General features: G+C 40.5%; 3 protein-coding genes across 4 annotated transcripts in view; 2 read left to right on the plus strand and 1 right to left on the minus strand.

Annotated features, from left to right (window-relative positions):
- The window catches only part of LOC306913339 (contactin-associated protein-like 2), a gene marked incomplete at its 5' end in the record, with an annotated part of 202,217 nt that overhangs the window by 39,121 nt on the left and 146,234 nt on the right, over positions 1 to 16,862 (minus strand). The window lies entirely within an intron of this gene.
- Positions 830 to 7,487, plus strand: LOC306913133 (uncharacterized protein). 2 transcript variants are annotated; one of them, XR_013788490.1, is made up of 4 exons: positions 830 to 961; positions 3,551 to 3,691; positions 4,771 to 6,183; positions 6,740 to 7,487. XR_013788490.1 is itself a non-coding variant. In XM_079489689.1 (3 exons), exons 2-3 carry the CDS (start codon positions 3,583 to 3,585, stop codon positions 5,619 to 5,621), a joined length of 960 nt encoding a protein of 319 aa, XP_079345815.1. In that variant the 5' UTR covers positions 830 to 961; positions 3,551 to 3,582; the 3' UTR covers positions 5,622 to 6,422. The 2 variants fall into 2 exon arrangements, 1 of the variants encoding a protein (XP_079345815.1); XM_079489689.1 differs by lacking the exon at positions 6,740 to 7,487 and having other exon boundaries at positions 4,771 to 6,422.
- LOC306913136 (uncharacterized protein) lies at positions 10,324 to 14,698 on the plus strand. Its single transcript, XM_079489693.1, has 3 exons — positions 10,324 to 10,389; positions 12,368 to 12,511; positions 13,117 to 14,698. The coding sequence occupies exons 2-3, from the start codon at positions 12,400 to 12,402 to the stop codon at positions 13,752 to 13,754; spliced, it is 750 nt and encodes a 249-aa protein (XP_079345819.1). The 5' UTR covers positions 10,324 to 10,389; positions 12,368 to 12,399; the 3' UTR covers positions 13,755 to 14,698.

Here is a 16,862-nt window from a genome sequence, read left to right on the forward strand (position 1 = left end):
TGAGACAAAATTACAATATATTTATTTCATCATAACCACAGCAATGTTTACGTTCCATCTCTTCTCCCAAAATAGCCGATCTACAGCTTATGGAAAGTGGTTTCCAAAGTGGGTTATAGGGACCCCCAGGGGTCCTTGAGAGAGTTCCAGGGGGTCCCCAGCTAAATGATAGTTTGGAACCAAATGGACCCATAAGGGTCCATTTGTACACTCTCAGAGTTAATTGACATTGATTTCATGCACAATATAAATTGGGGGTCCCAGAGACAGAAATGCCATCAAATGGGGGTCCATGGACTAATGCATGTCACACTGGCGGTCCGTGACACTGCTAGATTCGTAAAAATCTATGGGGTCCCTGGCATATCTCTTCAAATGGGGGTCTGCGGGCTAATTATTGTCAAATTGGGGGGTCCTTGACATGAAAGGGTTTGGGGACCACTGGCCTGTAGTGAGCTTGCAGATCAGCTATTTTCTGAGAACAGGTTGTCAATATCTACAAGGGACGTTCAATATTTAGGGACGTTCCAATTCCTAGGGTGATGATTTATCCCCCTACCCCTTGACACTCATTATGTAGGGGCAAGGGGAAGGGGCAAGGGATAAGGGGTAGGGCCAAGGGATGAGGGGTAGGGTTAAAAAAGGAATTGGGAAAGGGCCTAACACTAAAACATTCCAGGTGACTAGCATGTGACTAAAAACTAAATGAAAACTGTTTTAACACCCTCTAGGGGCAGGCCAATGTATTTTGTTTCTTGTTTTCTGCACAGAGTTCTTCCTGTTAATGCTCATTTAGACTCCAGGTGCTGCCTATTGAGTGTTATCAATCAAGGGATAATCTGCTGCAGTGCTGCTGTGCAGGTAGTTTAGTCTCATATCAGTCACTCAGTGTGAATTCAGTATGAGAAGCCAGCTTAATTTGACGGTCAGGCTTTTTGTTTGTGCTTAAGAGTCAAAGATTGTAAGTACATGTAGAACTTTTCCGAATACATTGTAAATGTTATGTTTCATTGAAAGAGTGGTGTATTTGGAGTTCTGTGCTTTTGTTTGTTGGACATGTGCTACTTTGTCATGCCTTTCTGGTGGTACCTAAATGTTTGCTGCATTTGAGTACATGCTTGATGTTTGATACTGTTTGTTTCATACTCAACTGTTTTACTTACCTGTTTATCCATTCCAGTGTATTGCTACATTATGTTACTGTGTAAAGGATATTACAGCATACAGTGATAACAAATACATTCATTTCTGTGATGTTTATGTGAATTGTGTAGTATTATGGGATATTTACACATGCCCTTTTTTCTGTCTTGTCAAAGTTTTACAGTTTAACTTCTATATAAAATATGTCAAGATCCACTCCTCTGACTGCTTTTTATGGAAGGATGTTTAGCTCGCTGCATAGCCGCACACGCAATCACGCATACGTGGTGAGGGCAGAAGAAAAACTATTCAAGAGACTATGACTAAAATCTAAATGTGCTGTCAAAATCAACACTGTGGTAGGAGTCGGTATAAAACCACCACATAATGCATTCCTATACACTGACACCACGCTAGACAGGAACGCCCAAAAACGTCACATCCGGTTTTAGCCTGGGGTAAGAATTTTCTATGGCTGCCAATGCAACTTGGTCCAATCCTTAATCACATACCGACAAACATCTATGCCGATGCTATCTAACTTGCGGAGGTAGCGTGCCTTGTCCACGGGCAACAGATCTTTCAACGTATGGCATTGCAAATACGTTTGATAATCGCTATTCTGCTCAATATTGTTTTGAAAATGCCGCAAATTGCATTGCAGTGAACGAGCGCAAATCACAACTTCCCCCGGGGGTGGGCGGAGTCACCGTTTGAGGCGCTGATTACGCCGTCGGTGTATGGGACATCTGTACACCAGAGCTCTACACCAGAGCCTGTAGCCTTCAAACCGATTGTTGTAAACATGGGGAGAGAGTTTGTTTTGCACTCCGTCCGTGTGTCCGTCCGTCCGTCTGTGAACAGCTAATCTCCGCCACCGTTAACCCGGTCGATGCCAAATTTTGCACACACTCCCTGGATGCCAACGATGAACCTCTGCGCCAAAATTTCCAGAACGGCCTGTTATAGCGCCACCAGGAGGCCGCTTTGTGCAAAACAAGTTTTTGGACAGTACACCTACAGATTTTGTCCAAACATCACGCAAATTGGTACACAGTCTCTCTAGAGCCATTCAATGAAACTGGTCTTTCAGATTTCTCAGACTCCATCCTGATTGGCTAAGATTGGCTTCCAAAGTTCGCAGGAGTGCTCGGTTTCAAACAAAATGCTGCAAATCATGAACACATCATGTGATTTCCGTGAAATTGTGCACGCATATTCCCACTAGGCCGAGGAAGAAATGCCACTTCTAGTTGTGTATGGATCAGGACTATTTTACAGATTATAGCACATCCGTGCGCATCATTTGAGGGCACCCATATGCAGATGTTCTCGAATGATGTGGAATATTCTATAATTTGTGCACAGTATTTATTTAAAAGAGTATAGGTATCAGAACCAACATACAGTTGATTAACTTAACATAGGCACCTAACATTTTAACATGGGCATCAAACAACCACTTCAAATCAGGCTTAAATAAACATGTCGTCCAGTCAACCCCCGTTCACACGTGCAGTACTGCTTCCGTAAGAATGCATTGGGAAAAAAATCGTACTGGCCGGTTGTTTGATGCCTATGTTAATCTCTCTCTCTCTCTCTCGCGCTTCACCTACTTTTTTACCTGTAAAACTGATGTGATTCAGTGTAGGCCAGTCAATCTAAGCAAAACAGGGGCGTGACCCAAAATAAATTGCAGAAGTAATCGTTGAAGGTTTTTTATGATCCTTAGGTTCATCCAATAACAATAACCGGTATATAAATTATGGATCATGGTCAATTCAGGGGTTGAAAGTTTGAGTACCATTAAAAACCTTTAAATTAAGCCCTTAACCCATTCAAAAAATGTCTTCTATATCCTGACAGTTTTCTGAAAAAGCTACGCTTAAACAAATCTAATTTGAATTATGCTTTAAAAGGATCCCTGACTAATGAATAAATATTTTATTTCTTTCATAAATTGCGAATCTTTCACTCAATAGGGACTGCTCCTGTCGCAAGTTGATGATGTCATATGCCCATGTGTGGTCTAGCCCTATGGAATTATGGGATGCATGTGTGCTAATAAAAAATGACGTAATACTTCCTAAAGTTAATGAGCATCAAAGCAATATTTCTAATATTTGTTAATAGCACGTGCATTCCATAAGGCTGGACCACACATGGATCATATGACATCATCAACTTGCGACAGGAGAAGTCCTTATTGAGTGAATGATTCTCTATTTATGAAAGAAATAAAATATTGAAGGTGTTTTTATTTTATTTTTTTAGTTATAGAGGTCAAGTGTAATGTTTTAAGGCATATTTGTCTCATTAGCCAGGGATCCTTTTAAGAAGCATGTAAGCATGCTAACACCACTAGCTCTCCAGTTACTAAAGTCCTTCCTTATTCACTTGATTTCAGGCCAGTGTGTGGAGTCCAGACTGCAGGTGAAGATGAACTCTGCAGCCAGGGGCGTTTCTATTAAACAGGAAACTGAAGACATTTATATTAAACAGGAACCTGATGACCTTTATATTAAACCTGAAGACCACCCAAACCTCAGTAAGTTTCATGCTCTTTCCTCTCTTTAATTAATCTGTTCTGTAGGGCTGCCACTTATTTTCACTATACAATAATGACACTGATGATATCCCGATATGTAAATCAATCATTGGAATATCCCTCAAATTTAAATTTGAAATATATTCTATTTAATGTTTATATTCTTATTACCATATCCAAAAGCACATCGCATTTTGCACAAATGCAATGCGAAAGAAAACTGGACCATATAAGTTCACCTTGTGATTGCCTTTACAGTATTTATGGTGTCTCTCTGTAGGAGACGAGGTGTCTAGAAAGACTTGACTAGAAAGTGAGTCTGAACTGTGTGAGAACACAGATATTTGCCTGTATGTTTCGAGGTTTAACCATTTGAACCCTAGCATCCCTATATTTGGGGGGAACAGATGCCTTATACAAAGTCGATCTACAAGCTCACAAAACATTGCAATGAGCTGCAATTGAAACAAGATCTTAAGCACTTGGAAGTGTGCAGGAATTACTCTTCTGTTTAATTCTGTTTACCTATATACAGGAGGCTTTTCTAAATAGAATAGCACTAGTCTAAAACCCAATCAAGTACAACATATATAATATATACTTAAAAATATATAAAGAATATACTGCGAGTGTCAGCCTATAGCAGGCTGTATTGTTCTATTTTGTGACAAGATTAATATCTTGCATGTTCATAATGATAATTGTCAAGCCCCAGTGCACGCTCTCCTGTGAGGGTGCACTCGTGTTATGAGTTGCCGATACATAGCTACATGATGGGAAATCGCTAGCTAAATTATGCACTGTGGTAGCATATATTTTACTGACGTGTAGTCTAGGTGCTGGCAAATTGTGTCTTCGCGGTGTACTGAGGCTGAATCGGTCTGGCGGACTACCTGCATGCAGACAAGATCAGAGTAACTAAACATAGCAATTCTAATTACTACTCACAATATTTAAGGTGCTGATCTGTTGTTAAAACTTTGAAGGTAGCTCATTTTCTACATGGAACAAGGACTGGAAGAATAGTTTTACATTTTAGGAATCTAGTATTAACTATTATGTAATTTCTCTGCTCCTAGACATCCTGCACATGGTTGTGTGTAAAGAGGAGGATTCTATTAAACGGGAGAGGAGCCCCAGTCTGCTCCAGGAGGAACCAGAGCTTCCTCACATTAAATATGAACAGGAGGAGCTTAAAGAGGAACAGGGAGATCTTCAAAGACCAGATGGGTCAATGTTGACATTACTAGCAGTGAAAGGTGAAGAAGAAAATGATGATGAAGAAGAATACATCTCTTCCCACTGCTCTGAAGTCGAAGTTGAACTTGAATCTGACACTGAAGTCACTAAAGACAGTGATGATTGGGACGAGACCAGTGAAGACTATGACGAACGGCCTCACAAGAGTTTCCACTGTAAACATTGTAAGAAGAGTTTCACTAGGTCAACTTCTCTGATCAGACATCAGAGTGTTCACACTGGAGAAAAACCTTTCCACTGTAAACATTGTGACAAGAGTTTCACTCAGTCAAGTAATCTGAAAACACATCAGCTTGTCCACACTGGAGAAAAACCTTTCCACTGTAAACATTGTGACAAGAGTTTCAGTGTCTCAGGTTCCCTGAAGGCACACCAACGTATCCACACTGGAGAAAAACCTTTCCACTGTAAACATTGTGACAAGAGTTTCAGTCAGTCATGTTCCCTGAAGAAACACCAGCGTGTTCACACTGGAGAAAAACCTTTCCACTGTAAACATTGTGACAAGAGTTTCAGCAGGTCAAGTACTCTGAAAACACATCAGCTTGTCCACACTGGAGAAAAACCTTTCCACTGTAAACATTGTGACAAGAGTTTCAGTCAGTCATGTTCCCTGAAGAAACACCAGCGTGTTCACACTGGAGAAAAACCTTTCCACTGTAAACATTGACAAGAGTTTCCATCAGTCAGGTTCCCTGAAGAGACATCAGCATATCCACACTGGAAAAAGAAGGAGGAAGAAGCTACTATAAATTAGCTCACTTGTTTGCTGGGAGGTGAATAGAAAAGCAGAAATATTAAGGAGATTCATACTGCTCCTTAAAACAGAGGCCTCAGTTAAGACTTGTCTTTTGGAGTCTGCCAGCAGTTTTTTTTTCCCCCTCTCCATTCCTCAATGTTCAGTTTGTTTTGTTATTTATGTTTATTCATATCTATTCATTTTTATATAGCAAAGAATGCCATTGTTGTAGTCCAGGGTCAGAAAATACCCTCTTGTCCGGGGTATATGAATCTCATATCCTGCACAGGGCTTTAGATTGCCACCAAAATGTGTGTGCAAGTTAACATTTAACCTGATTGCATTTGTGTGAGTTTACGATTACTAGGTTGGTCATTCACCACTTCATATTTAGTGTTTACTGGAGTTAAATACCTTTTCTTCTTTTTCTAAGTGACTGGCATAACTGAATAAATGAGTCGGATTCATTGTCACACACAAGACAAACAGATTAGTTGGATTGCCTCCAATGCGCAATTGCTACTTTTGTCTCTATTGTGTGGAATCACCTGCGAACGCAGTGAGCACTAACTATAGAAGCTGGCCTAAACTGTCTGTCTGTCTGTGTGTGTCATGCTGTAACACCACCGGCCCGCACAAAAACTTAACTTAAAAAAGAAACTTAAAAAACAAACAAACGCACACTAAAAAAAAATCTTAAAACAAAAATAACTTAAAAAAAACCTTAACAAAGTACGTAATTTATTCTAATTGTTATTGCAATTTACGAGCTGCGTTCGCTTCCCGTGTTTGCGCGTCTTACTTGTAGCTTGTAACGATCTGTAAAGTCTGTAAGAGATTATTTCATGTGCACGCACTGCAGACTCAGGGCACTATCAAGCATGGAGCCTTATCCCTAATGCCTAATAAGCATATTTGTATTACTAGAGTCGGTCGGTCACATAATATGCATATCACCAATGGGCATAGAGGTCGGATCTGTGACTCTGGACAACCCGATCTCCATGTACGCCTATGGGTATACGCCATAGAGTAATACAAGGATAGAGACCGAACCGGAGCTGCACCACTGGCAACAGTACCCCCTAGACAGTGTGGTCTCCTGCAATCCATATTCCATAATATTCAATAATAATTAGGCTATGTCTATGTAAAATGGTCAACTATACATTTCTGTGCTTATTTGATCATCATGGGTTAGTGGGTGAGACACATTGGGCTCCATTTTCGTCACAGCTAAACCCCTTATCCCTAAACTTCTTTGCCTTTTTTTACTATTTTGCAAAACATTTTTGAATAGTTAAAATGGACAGTCTACAAGCTCACAACGTGTCAATGTAGATTGGCTAGTTGAACTATTCAAAAATGTTTTTCAAAATAGTAAAAAAAAAAGGCAAAGAAGTTTCGGGATAAGGGGTTTAGCGGTGACGGAAATGGAGCCCTATGTCTAGTCAGAAGGGCTGGTCTGAGAATCTTCCTTCACTAGAGATCTCAGCCCAAGTACCCTGTAGTGCAGGCATTGTCCTGAGTCCTTTGAAGCTCGCTCAGGGGTGAACCAAAACACACAGTGAGACAGCAATCTGCTATCTCCTACCATTGATTTGTATGTAAAGTCTGTAACTAGCTGTTTGTAAAACGTATATCTTGTCATGTTGTCAATTAAATAGTCTCTAGTCTTGGGCTGGCTGGCCATCACGGTCAGGCAGTCTGTGTGCTCCCGCGGGCCACCCAGGGCCGTGGGAAGCTCTGCTCTGTACGTGTACTTTTGAAATAAATACAACTCTGATGGGACCATCATGTCATCTCTGCCTGCGTTTCTTCATCTGATGCTTTGATGCCTGGTTTGCCTGGTTTTCACTACTCTTCTACAGTCTGCTTTAGAGAACATTATTCTTCCCTAGTTTAGTGAGTTAGTGTATAGAAAAATACACGACAACAAGGAGGAGTTTAGATGGGGAAAGTAGATTAGAGAAGTACTTGTACAAAATGCGGCAGCCAGAGTTTTAACTAAAACTAAGATGAGAGAATTTTGGCTTCGGAATTGGTTGTTTTTAGGATTGATTTTAAAATTATTTGACTTGTTTATAAAGCTCTCAATGGTCTCGCATCGTCCTATCTACATGACTGACTGCCTAAATATGTCCCAAACCGCCCCTAAGGTCTTCCACTGCTGGCCGGGAGGCATACTATTGTCCGACGGAGCATTGGTTCGAAGGAGCATTGGTCCGAGGTGCTTTGGGGGTCGGGAGATGGTTGGGGTTAGGTTTAGGTGTGCTTCCCCGGGGTAGGTTAGGGTGACGGGTGAGGGTTTGAGGTAGGTTGTCGTTCGGACCAATGCTCCGTCGGACCAAACACATGAACTCCTGCTGGCCTGCTCGCTTTGCCTAAAAAAATGGCAACAAAAAATACGGTGAAGCAGCTTTCTGCTTCTACGGGCCGACGGCGTGGAACAAACTCCCACTGTACCTTCAACAGGCAGTCTCTGTAGACATTTTTAAAGCACATCTCACTTTTACACTCTTGCTTATAATTGATCTTTTACATTATATGGGCCATTCTACCGAATTGGTTCAAATTGCAGTCCCACAATGAAAAACACATTAACAAACAATTTAGTATTCAGACTTTTCACTGTAGTAATGTCATAGTATGGTCTAATTAATCACAATACATTCATTGAGATAATGTAAAATTAAATGTATAAAAAAACGTCCTTTATATGTCACTTCCTATTGGAAGGTGGCTGTCCCAACCTCTAACCCCTACATTTCAATTCATGAAAAAAGTACTTAAATGATTTGTCACTTTCCTAAAAGATTTTTTTTAATACACCCATTTGATTTCTTTTATAGGGAAGTTGAAATAATGAAATTGATTTTGTAGATTTATTTTAAATTAAAAAACTTTATATAAAAAATGCTGTCCCATGTTTCCATGTCACTACCGAAACAGAAATAGTTTAAGTCCATAGATGGAGCCTGGTTTAAGCCACACCCCCACACTTCACCAAGAAGTGACATAGACTTCATGTTCATCATGGCCAAATCATGAGGAGCTAGTTTACTTCAGTCTGAAATGAATGTCCTCCAAAGCCTGGAAATCAGTGTGTCACTACCGAAACACATTTCTCAATTATAAATTTTGTCTATCCATGTACATCAGTTCAAAGCTGTTTTTCTAAGCCATGTTTTGCCTAGCATTGTAGAGTTAAGCTAAAAACTAGATAAAATTGTCACTACGGAAACAGTCCATATAGCATTCTGAGATTGTGGAATAGTTGTAATTTTTCGTCACATATAATAATGTGACGAAAAATGTCCGTCAACTACCTTTTTACACTGACGGAAACTAAATAAAAACCAAGCTATGATGACTAAAACTAAGGCTAAAATATATTGACAATTTCGTCAACAAATTAAAAAAAAACAAGACTAAAGGTCATTACACACTGGCGAATTAGCGACGCGAATTAAAAATTCGACACCGGAGCGAACACCGGAGCGAACAAATAAAGAGCGAAAACGGTCGCATTTTCGCACATTCGCCACTGATGTGGAAGCTTGCATTGACTTCAATTGGTTTTAAAAAAAGGCGAATTATTCGCACGAATAATTCGCGTCGCTAATTCGCCAGTGTGTAATGACCTTTATACTGGACAAGAGATCCAGTATAAGTCATTTTACACTTGGTTGCATGCTGAGAATAGCAGATCTATACAAGCTCACAACACGACGCGCTGCAGCATCAAGGCCCACCACCCAAATACATTTTTGTAGACTTAATCAACTGTAGATTTAGTCGAATAAAATCTTGTGATAGCCTATGTAGTTGACTTCACTAGTAAGAGACCACACCTCTACTTAAGTTAACAGTTTATTGAAACAGAATGAGATGAATGTGGAATGGAGTGAGGAACCCAAGGTAGGGCGAGTCTCAGGGTGGGGGCGTAGTCTCTGGAGCTGACAGCCATCTTTGCTCTACTCGGGATGAGCGTTTGGTCGTCTCTGCTCCGTCATTGCTTCCCCTGGATTCCTAGAGAATCGAGGCGGAAGGAGGAGGTTGGGGTGGAGGAGGATGGCAAATTTGAAGAATAGCGAAAATAGCCGATCTACAAGTGCAGTACTCACAACCCATGTTTGGTCTGTCGTGAAGCAGGACAAACAACTTGGTTGAGAGATCGCAGGTGTATTTATACTGTGGTGATTGCACCAGGGATTGGCTGTGGTGAGAGGAGGCAGGTATAGTGGATACGGATGATTGTCAATGGGGAGTGGCCGTTGAGTGGAGGCGGGAGGTGGTTGAGAACAGAGTGGCAGAGGGTGGCAGAGGGTGGTCTCCACTCCTGAAACTACGTTGTATAAATACAACTACCCTAAAACTAGACTAACACTAAAACATTCCAGGTGACTAACATGTGACTAAAAACTAAATGAAAACTGTTCTGGCCTCAGTGCTGTTAGTGTTTAACACCCTCTAGGGGCAGGCCAATGTATTTTGTTTCTTGTTTTCTGCACAGAGTTCTTCCTGTTAATGCTCATTTAGACTCCAGGTGCTGCCTATTGAGTGTTAGCAATCAAGGGATAATCTGCTGCAGTGCTGCTGTGCAGGTTTAGTCTCAGTCACTCAGTGTGAATTCAGTATGAGAAGCCAACTTCATTTGACGGTCAGGCTTTTTGTTTGTGCTTAAGAGTCAAAGATTGTAAGTACATGTAGAACTTTTCCGAATACATTGTAAATGTTATGTTTCATTGAAAGAGTGGTGTATTTGGAGTTCTGTGCTTTTGTTTGTTGGACATGTGCTACTTTGTCATGCCTTTCTGGTACCTAAATGTTTGATTTGCTGCATTTGAGTACATGCTTGATGTTTGATACTGTTTGTTTCGTACTCGACTGTTTTACTGGATCAGGACTATTTTACAGATTCTAGCACATCCGTGCGTGTCATTTCAGGGCACCCGTACGCAGATCCCCTCGAATGACGTGGAATATTATATGATTTTATTTTTTTCAAAGGTTAGTGTAAAACTCTCTCTAATTAATTCTGTCAAAGTGTCGTAATACCTGAGTCCCATTCTTTAACACTTATACCGCCATTGGCCGAGATCTACGTCAATTAAAGCTCATTTATTAAATTCATAATTTAATGCCACAGACAAAACAGTCTTAAGTCCACACTATTGATCCATAATGTATAAATGATATAAGGGTCAGGACAACAAGGCCTTTTCGTGGAGGGGTCAGAATGAAATTTGGACTTAAGACTGTTTTTCGTCTGTGGTAGGCCCTACTCAATTATTCAAGCAATTAAAAAATATATATCAGATGTACTTTGTACATCTGATATATATCTACATGTACTTACAATCTTTGACTCTTAAGCACAAACAAAAAGCCTGACCATCAAATGAAGCTGGCTTCTCATACTGAATTCACACTGCGTGCTTCTACATCTGCTATTTTTGAATAGCCAACACAAAGAAATAGAACACTGACGTCACCACATTTAGAGACCACTGTTATTGGTTAGCGAAAAATACTCGCTGACCAACCGCTTTGTAAGCGGTTCTTTGATTCCTCTCTCTCTCTCTCCTCTCTCTCTCTCTCTCTCTCTCTCTCTCTCTCTCTCCACCTACTTTTTTTTACCTGTAAAACTGATGTGATTCAGTATTTTAGCCGTGAAGTGAGCGCCCCCTCCAGAGATACTTCCGGGTCCCACTTTTGTGTCGCTTTTGTGTCCCCATAGAGTTATACTGTGACGCTCCGTCGGACTAAATCTGAGACGAAAACAACCACGAAAGTCTAATTTTACCGTTTTCCTCGCAACAACAAAGCTACTGGTCTCCTAGCCCGTCTCCGGACCCCCCGGGTTGAGCTCCTTTGGACCCCTACCACGTAGGGGCCGGTATCACCGGCTTCAAGCGACATGGGATGCAATCTGATTTACCCTGACTTAGCCCTGTGCTGCGCTGTGGGTGTCACGCTGACATATTCCAAACGAAGCATATGAACGCTATAGGAGACAACGAACCATCTGACCCCCCCCGCGAACGGCTCAGAAGCCGTTAAGTATTTTTAATGTTCCATTAACATTAGGAATAACAACAAGCGGTATATAAATTGTGGATCATGGAAAATGCAGGGGTTGAAAGTTTGAGTACCATTAAAAACCTTTAGGCCCTTAAGGCAAAAAAAATATCTCATTTGAATTATGCTTTAAAAGGATCCCTGGCTAATGAATACATATTTTATTTCTTTCATAAATTGCGAATCTTTCACTCAATAGGGACTGCTCCTGTCGCAAGTTGATGATGTCATATGCCCATGTGTGGTCTAGCCCTATGGAATTATGGGATGCATGTGTGCTAATAAAAAAATACGTAATACTTCCTAAAGTTAATGAGCATCAAAGCAATATTTATAATATTTGTTATTAGCACGTGCATTCCATAATTCCATAGGGCTGGACCACACATGGATCATATGACATCAACTTGCGACAGGATAAGTCCTTATTGAGTGAAAGATTCTCTTTTTAGTTATAGAGGGCAAGTATAATGTTTTAAGGCATATTTGTCTCATTAGCCAGGGATCCTTTTAAGAAGCATGTACGCATGCTAAGTTGCTAACACCACTAGCTCTCCAGTTACTAAAGTCCTTCCTTATTCACTTGATTTCAGGCCAGTGTGTGGAGTCCAGACTGCAGGTGAAGATGAACTCTGCAGCCAGGGTCATTTCTATTAAACAGGAAACTGAAGAGATTTCTATTAAACGGGAACCTGGAGACATTTATATTAAACCTGAAGAAGACCACCCACACCTCAGTAAGTTTCATGCTCTTTCCTCTCTTTAATGAATCTGTTCTGTAGGGCTGCCACTTATTTTCACTATACAATAATGACCCAATCAAGTACAAAATATATAATATATACTTAAAAATATATAAAGAATATACTGCGAGTGTCAGCCTATAGCAGGCTGTATTGTTCCATTTTGTGACGAGATTAATATCTTGCATGTTCATAATGATAATGATAATTGTCAAGCCCCAGTGCACGCTCTCCTGTGAGGGTGCACTCGTGTTATGAGTTGCCGATACATAGCTACATGATGGGAAATCACTAGCTAAATGATGCACTGTGGTAGCCTATATTTTACTGACGTGTAGTCTAGGTGCTGGCAAATTGTGTCTTCGCGGTGTACTGAGGCTGAATCGGTCTGGCGGACTACCTGCATGCAGACAAGATCAGAGCCTGCGTGTAAAGTAACTAAACATAGCAATTCTAATTACTACTCGCAATATTTAAGGTGCTGATCTGTTGTTAAAACTTTGAAGGTGGCTCATTTTCTACATGGAACAAGGACTGGAAGAATAGTTTTACATTTTAGGAATCTAGTATTAACTATTATGTAATTTCTCTGCTCCTAGACATCCTGCACATGGTTGTGTGTAAAGAGGAGGATTCTATTAAACGGGAGAGGAGCCCCAGTCTGCTCCAGGAGGAACCAGAGCCTCCTCACATTAAAGATGAACAGGAGGAGCTTAAAGAGGAACAGGGAGATCTTCTTCAAAGACCAGATGGGTCAATGTTGACATTACTAGCAGTGAAAGGTGAAGAAGAAAATTATGATGATGAAGAAGAATACATCTCTTCCCACTGCTCTGAAGTCGAAGTTGAACTTGAATCTGACACTGAAGTCCCTAAAGACAGTGATGATTGGGACGAGACCAGTGAAGACGATGATGACGAACGGCCTGACAAGAGTTTCCACTGTAAACATTGTAAGAAGAGTTTCACTAGGTCAACTTCTCTGATCAGACATCAGAGTATTCACACTGGAGAAAAACCTTTCCACTGTAAACATTGTGACAAGAGTTTCAGAGCGTCTGGTGCCCTGAAGGCACACCAACGTATCCACACTGGAGAAAAACCTTTTCACTGTAAACATTGTAGCAAGAGTTTCAGTATGTCAGGTTCCCTGAAGGCACACCAACGTATCCACACTAGAGAAAAACCTTTCCACTGTAAACATTGTGACAAGAGTTTCATCTGTCAATTCATCTGAAAACACATCAGCTTGTCCACACTGGAGAAAAACATTTCCAATGTAAACATTGTAGCAAGAGTTTCATTCAGTCAAGTAATCTGAAAACACATCAGCTTGTCCACACTGGAGAAAAACATTTCCAATGTAAACATTGTAGCGACAGTTTCAAACACTCAGATTCCCTGAAGAAACACCAGCGTGTTCACACTGGAGAAAAACCTTTCCACTGTAAACATTGACAAGTGACAAGAGTTTCCATCAGTCAGGTTCCCTGAAGAGACATCAGCATATCCACACTGGAAAAAGAAGGGGGAAGAAGCTACTATAAATTAGCTCACTTTTCTGTTTGCTAGGAGGTGAATAGAAAAGCAGAAATATTAAGGAGATTCATACTGCTCCTTAAAACAGAGGCCTCAGTTAAGACTTGTCTTTTGGAGTCTGCCAGCAGTTTTTTTCCCCCTCTCCATTCCTCAATGTTCTGTTTGTTTTGTTATTTATGTTTATTCATATCTATTCATTTTTATATAGCAAATTATGCCATTGTTGAAAAACTCTTTATTCTGAATCTCATATCCTGCACGGGGCTTTAGATTGCCACCCGCCACCTTGTGTGTGCAAGTTAACATTTAACCTGATTGCATGTGTGTGAGTTTACGATTACTAGGTTGGTCATTCACCACTTCATATTTAGTGTTTACTGGAGTTAAATACCTTTCTTCTTTTTCTAAGTGACTGGCATAACTGAATAAATGAGTCAGATTCATTGTTACACACAAGACAAACAGATTTTTTTGATCAAATCTTTCAATTCAGTTGGATTGCCTCCCATGCGCAATTGCTACTTTTGACTATTGTATGGAATCACCTGCGAACGCAGTGAGCACTAACTATAGAAGCTGGCCTAAACTGTCTGTCTGTGTGTGTCATGCTGTAACACCACTGTAACTTAAAAAAAAACGTAACTTAAAAAACAAACAAACACACGCACGCACACACTAAAAAAATAACTTAAAACAAAACTTAACTTAAAAAAACTTAACTAAAAAAAAATCTTTAAAAAAAACAAAACTTAAAAAAACCCTTAACAAAGTACGTAATTTATTCTAATAGTTATTGCAATTTACGAGCTGCGTTCGCTTCCCGTGTTTGCGCGTCTTACTTGTAGATTGTAACTATCTGTAAGGTCTGTAAGAGATTATTTCATGTGCACGCACTGCAGACTCAGGGCACTATCTTGCATGGAGCCATGTCTCCATGTACGCCTATGGGTATACACCATAGAGTAATACAAGGATAGAGACCGAACCGGAGCTGCACCACTGGCAACAGTACCCCCTAGACAGTGTGGTCTCCTGCAATCCATTTTTACTATTTTGCAACATTTTTGAATAGTTAAAATGGCTAGTCTACAAGCTCACAACGTGCCAATGTAGATTGGCTAGTGGAACTATTCAAAAATGATTTTCAAAATAGTAAAAAAAAAGGCAAAGAAGTTTAGGGATAAGGGGTTTAGCGGTGACGAAAATGGAGCCCATTGTCTAGTCAGAAGGGCTGGTCTGAGAATCTTCCTTCACTAGAGATCTCAGCCCAAGTACCCTGTAGGGCAGGCATTGTCCTGAGTCCTTTGAAGCTCGCTCAGGTGTGAACCAAAACACACACAGCAATCTGACAGAAATCTGCTATCTCCTACCATTGATTTGTATGTAAAGTCTGTAACTCCACCCTCTTATTCAACTCTAGCTGTTTGTAAAACGTATATCTTGTCATGTTGTCAATTAAATAGTCACTTGTCTTGGGCTGGCTGGCCATCACGGTCAGGCAGTCTGTGTGCTCCCACGGGCCACCCAGGGCCGCGGGAAGCTCTGCTCTGTACTTGTACTTTTGAAATAAATAAAACTCTGACGGGACCGTCATTTCATCTCTGCCTGTGTTTCTTCATCTGATGCTTTGATGCCTGGTTTTCACTACTCTTCTACAGTCTGCTTTAGAGAACATTATTCTTCCCTAGTTTAGTGAGTTAGTGTATAGAGAAATACACGACAACAGGGCAAGGAGGAGTTTGGAAGGGAAAGTAGATTAGAGAAGTACTTGTACAAAATGCGGCAGCCAGAGTTTTAATTAAACTAAGATGAGAGAATGTTGGGTTCGGAATTGGCTTCCGGTTGTTTTTAGGATTGATTTTAAAATTATTTGACTTGTTTATAAAGCTCTCAATGGTCTCGCATCTTCCTATCTACATGACTGACTGCCTAAATATGTCCCGCCCCTAAGGTCTTCCACTGCTGGCCGGGAGGCATACTATTGTCCGACGCAGCATTGGTTCGAAGGAGCATTGGTCCGAGGTGCGTTGGGGGTCGGGAGAGGGTTGGGGTTAGGTCTGCTGCCCCGGGGGAGGTTAGGGTGAGGGTTTGAGGTAGGTTGTCGTTCGGACCAATGCTCCGTTGCACCAAACACATGAACCCCTGCTGGCCTGCTCGCTTTGCCTAAAAAAATGGCAACAAAAAAATACGGTGAAGCAGCTTTCTGCTTCTACGGGCCGACGGCGTGGAACAAACTCCCACTGTACCTTCAACAGGCAGTCTCTGTAGACATTTTTAAAGCACAGCTCACTTCTACACTCTTGCTTATAATTGATCTTTTACATTATATGGGCCATTCTACCAAATTGGTTCAAATTGCAGTCCCACAATGAAAAACACATTAAAAAACAATTTAGTATCCAGACTTTTCACTATAGTAATGTCATAGTTATTAATCACAATACATTCATTGAGATAAAATAAAATTAAATGTATAAAAAAAACATCCTTTATATGTTACTTCCTATTGGAAGGTGGCTGTCCCAACCTCTAACCCCTACATTTCAATTCATGAAAAAAGTACTTAAATGATTTTTGTCACTTTCCTAAAAGATTTTTTTTAATACACCCATTTGATTTATTTTATAGGGAAGTTGAAATAATGAAATTGATTTTGTAGATTTCTTTTAAATTAAAAAACTTTATATACAAAAATGCTGTCCCATGTTTTCATGTCACTACCGAAACAGAAAGAGTTTAAGTCCATAGATGGAGCCTGGTTTAAGCCACACCCCCACACTCTCACCAAGAAGTGACATAGACTTCA

The sequence above is a fragment of the Electrona antarctica genome, assembly GCF_951216825.1.
Source record: "Electrona antarctica genome assembly, chromosome: 20".
Taxonomy (NCBI): domain Eukaryota; kingdom Metazoa; phylum Chordata; class Actinopteri; order Myctophiformes; family Myctophidae; genus Electrona; species Electrona antarctica.

Excerpts from the sequence above, each read along its gene's own strand:
- LOC306913133 (XM_079489689.1), top strand. The coding sequence starts at position 3,583 with ATGAACTCTGCAGCCAGGGGCGTTTCTATTAAACAGGAAACTGAAGAC. Across the intron at positions 3,692-4,770 it reads TGAAGACCACCCAAACCTCA|ACATCCTGCACATGGTTGTG; the intron begins GTAAGTTTCATG and ends CTCTGCTCCTAG.
- LOC306913136 (XM_079489693.1), top strand. The coding sequence starts at position 12,400 with ATGAACTCTGCAGCCAGGGTCATTTCTATTAAACAGGAAACTGAAGAG. Across the intron at positions 12,512-13,116 it reads AGAAGACCACCCACACCTCA|ACATCCTGCACATGGTTGTG; the intron begins GTAAGTTTCATG and ends CTCTGCTCCTAG.